The sequence below is a fragment of the Cariama cristata genome, unplaced genomic scaffold (genome assembly GCF_000690535.1).
Source record: "Cariama cristata isolate BGI_N322 unplaced genomic scaffold, ASM69053v1 scaffold24228, whole genome shotgun sequence".
NCBI classification, from domain to species: domain Eukaryota; kingdom Metazoa; phylum Chordata; class Aves; order Cariamiformes; family Cariamidae; genus Cariama; species Cariama cristata.
The window spans coordinates 1-1,737 of record NW_009630980.1 but is presented as its reverse complement, the minus strand read 5'-3'; the positions used below and the strand labels follow the sequence as shown (position 1 = coordinate 1,737).

At 44.2% G+C, this 1,737-nt stretch overlaps 1 protein-coding gene across 1 annotated transcript; it reads right to left on the bottom strand.

The window, feature by feature from the left end:
• Positions 1–253: 253 nt before the first annotated feature.
• LOC104165995 (hepatic leukemia factor-like) lies at positions 254–589 on the bottom strand (the record flags this gene model as incomplete). Its single annotated transcript, XM_009705781.1, has 1 exon — positions 254–589. A coding segment is annotated over one exon (336 nt), but the record flags the coding sequence as incomplete, so codon positions are not given.
• Positions 590–1,737: the final 1,148 nt, after the last annotated feature.

Sequence of the window (1,737 nt, the reverse complement as noted above, 5' to 3'; positions counted from 1 at the left end):
TACCAACGAAGAAAAGAAGACAGGCAAGTTTCCCTGGAATTCCCACAGCTTCCTCACACAATTTAAACAAAAATCCCGATGGAGTAACTTAGCAATAACTAGAGCTATTATTTTTATTTTTTCGAGTGTGAATGACTTGAATCATACTGGGTTTCTCTAAGCTGCCTGTCAACCATGCAGGCAGAAGTAATGATTTACACTGGGGAGGAGGGTTCGTGCCAAAATCCATAGGAAGTTCTTAGGGCTGATTTACCTGGTCTGACCGGGCTCTGCATGCAGTTCTGCGACACCATGCCTGGATGGACTGAAGTAGAAGCCCTGCTGCTGAGGTCCATGACAGAAGGTGATGCTGAGGTAGCTTGCTGGAGACCTGACTGGTGTGGGCTATGCTCGTGCTGGTTTGGGCTGGGTGGAATGCCATTTTCTGAGAGGAATTCTTCTAGGTCCATGTATTCCAACTGGAAAGTGTCTCCATCGTATGGCAGTGTCTTGTCCCATAATGTTGGGCCCAAGAAAGCTGACTGAGGGACTGTGGCACTGGTGCTGTCATCATCTAACTTCTTCTCTTTGTCTTTTTCTTTACCGAATGCTTAAACAAAACACACATAATAAAGATGTAAGAGCTCAGTAATTAAAATATTAGCTACTGCTACTTCCATTATTTCTGCCGCACTCTCAGCTGTAAGAAAGGAATACTCCCTTCATAAAAGTAACTCCTTTGATTCGCTTTATTTGGTAGATAACTGAAGGGCCATGCCAACTGAGCATCCTTGCTAGATCCAGCCATGCTTTCGTTTTTGAGATTTTCCTGTATTTTTAGTTAACAATTCCACTGCACGCATGGCTTTGAGTGTCAGCTTCAGTAAGTACTCAACAGACTTAAAAGTGAGTATTTAAGTTAAAGTAAACTGGAAGCTGTTGCTGTATTCTGTTGACAAGGAACAGTCTTAACCTAAAATCCCCATAATTTATTATCCTGTTACACTTCTAAATTAAGGTCCCAGCGTTGCTAGTCCTTACACATGGAAAGTAGTCCTCAAATTCCATACTTCTTAACATTACTAACTTACAACAGTGAAGTCTGACAGAATATGTATTTTGATGTGCAGAAGAGCTAACAAAAAATTCAAAGGTAGAAGCAAAGCAGAGAAAAAGTTAAAATGATGCTTCATACTCATTCCTACAACATCTAGTGATTTCAGTACACATTTCTTAAGGGAAACACTTGATTTCTCTCTAAGATTGCAAGAATCTGAATCAACGAAGTTTTCTGTCAACTATCATGCCTTCATAACATTTTCTTTTTAACCACATGCAACAACCCCGATGAAATGCTGTGAGTCGCTTTGCAATGAAACGCAGCTGAGGATACGAAAAGCCTTGACCTTTCATAGGTTTCTAGCGTGCCTTTGATTCAGTAGAAATACAAGGTGCAATTACATTCACACCACCTCAGCTTTCCAGAAAAGTTGCAACTTTCCACTGTTAAAACACCCTTCAGTCAGACGGAGCCAGGTTTCACGGAGAGTCGTTTTTAAACGGCGGGCAGGAGGGAGCAGCTGGCCGCCCCGAGGGTAGGCTGCCCCCCCTGTTCAGGCGGGGGGGGGGGGTGTCCTCGCCGCCGCCCTGCGCACCCCTCTCTACCCACCACTTTGCCCGAGGCAAATCCCGCCCTTTAATTTATTTTTCCAGGCGGCCAGAGCTGTCCCCGCGGTGACTTCACAGCGGCGATGGAAA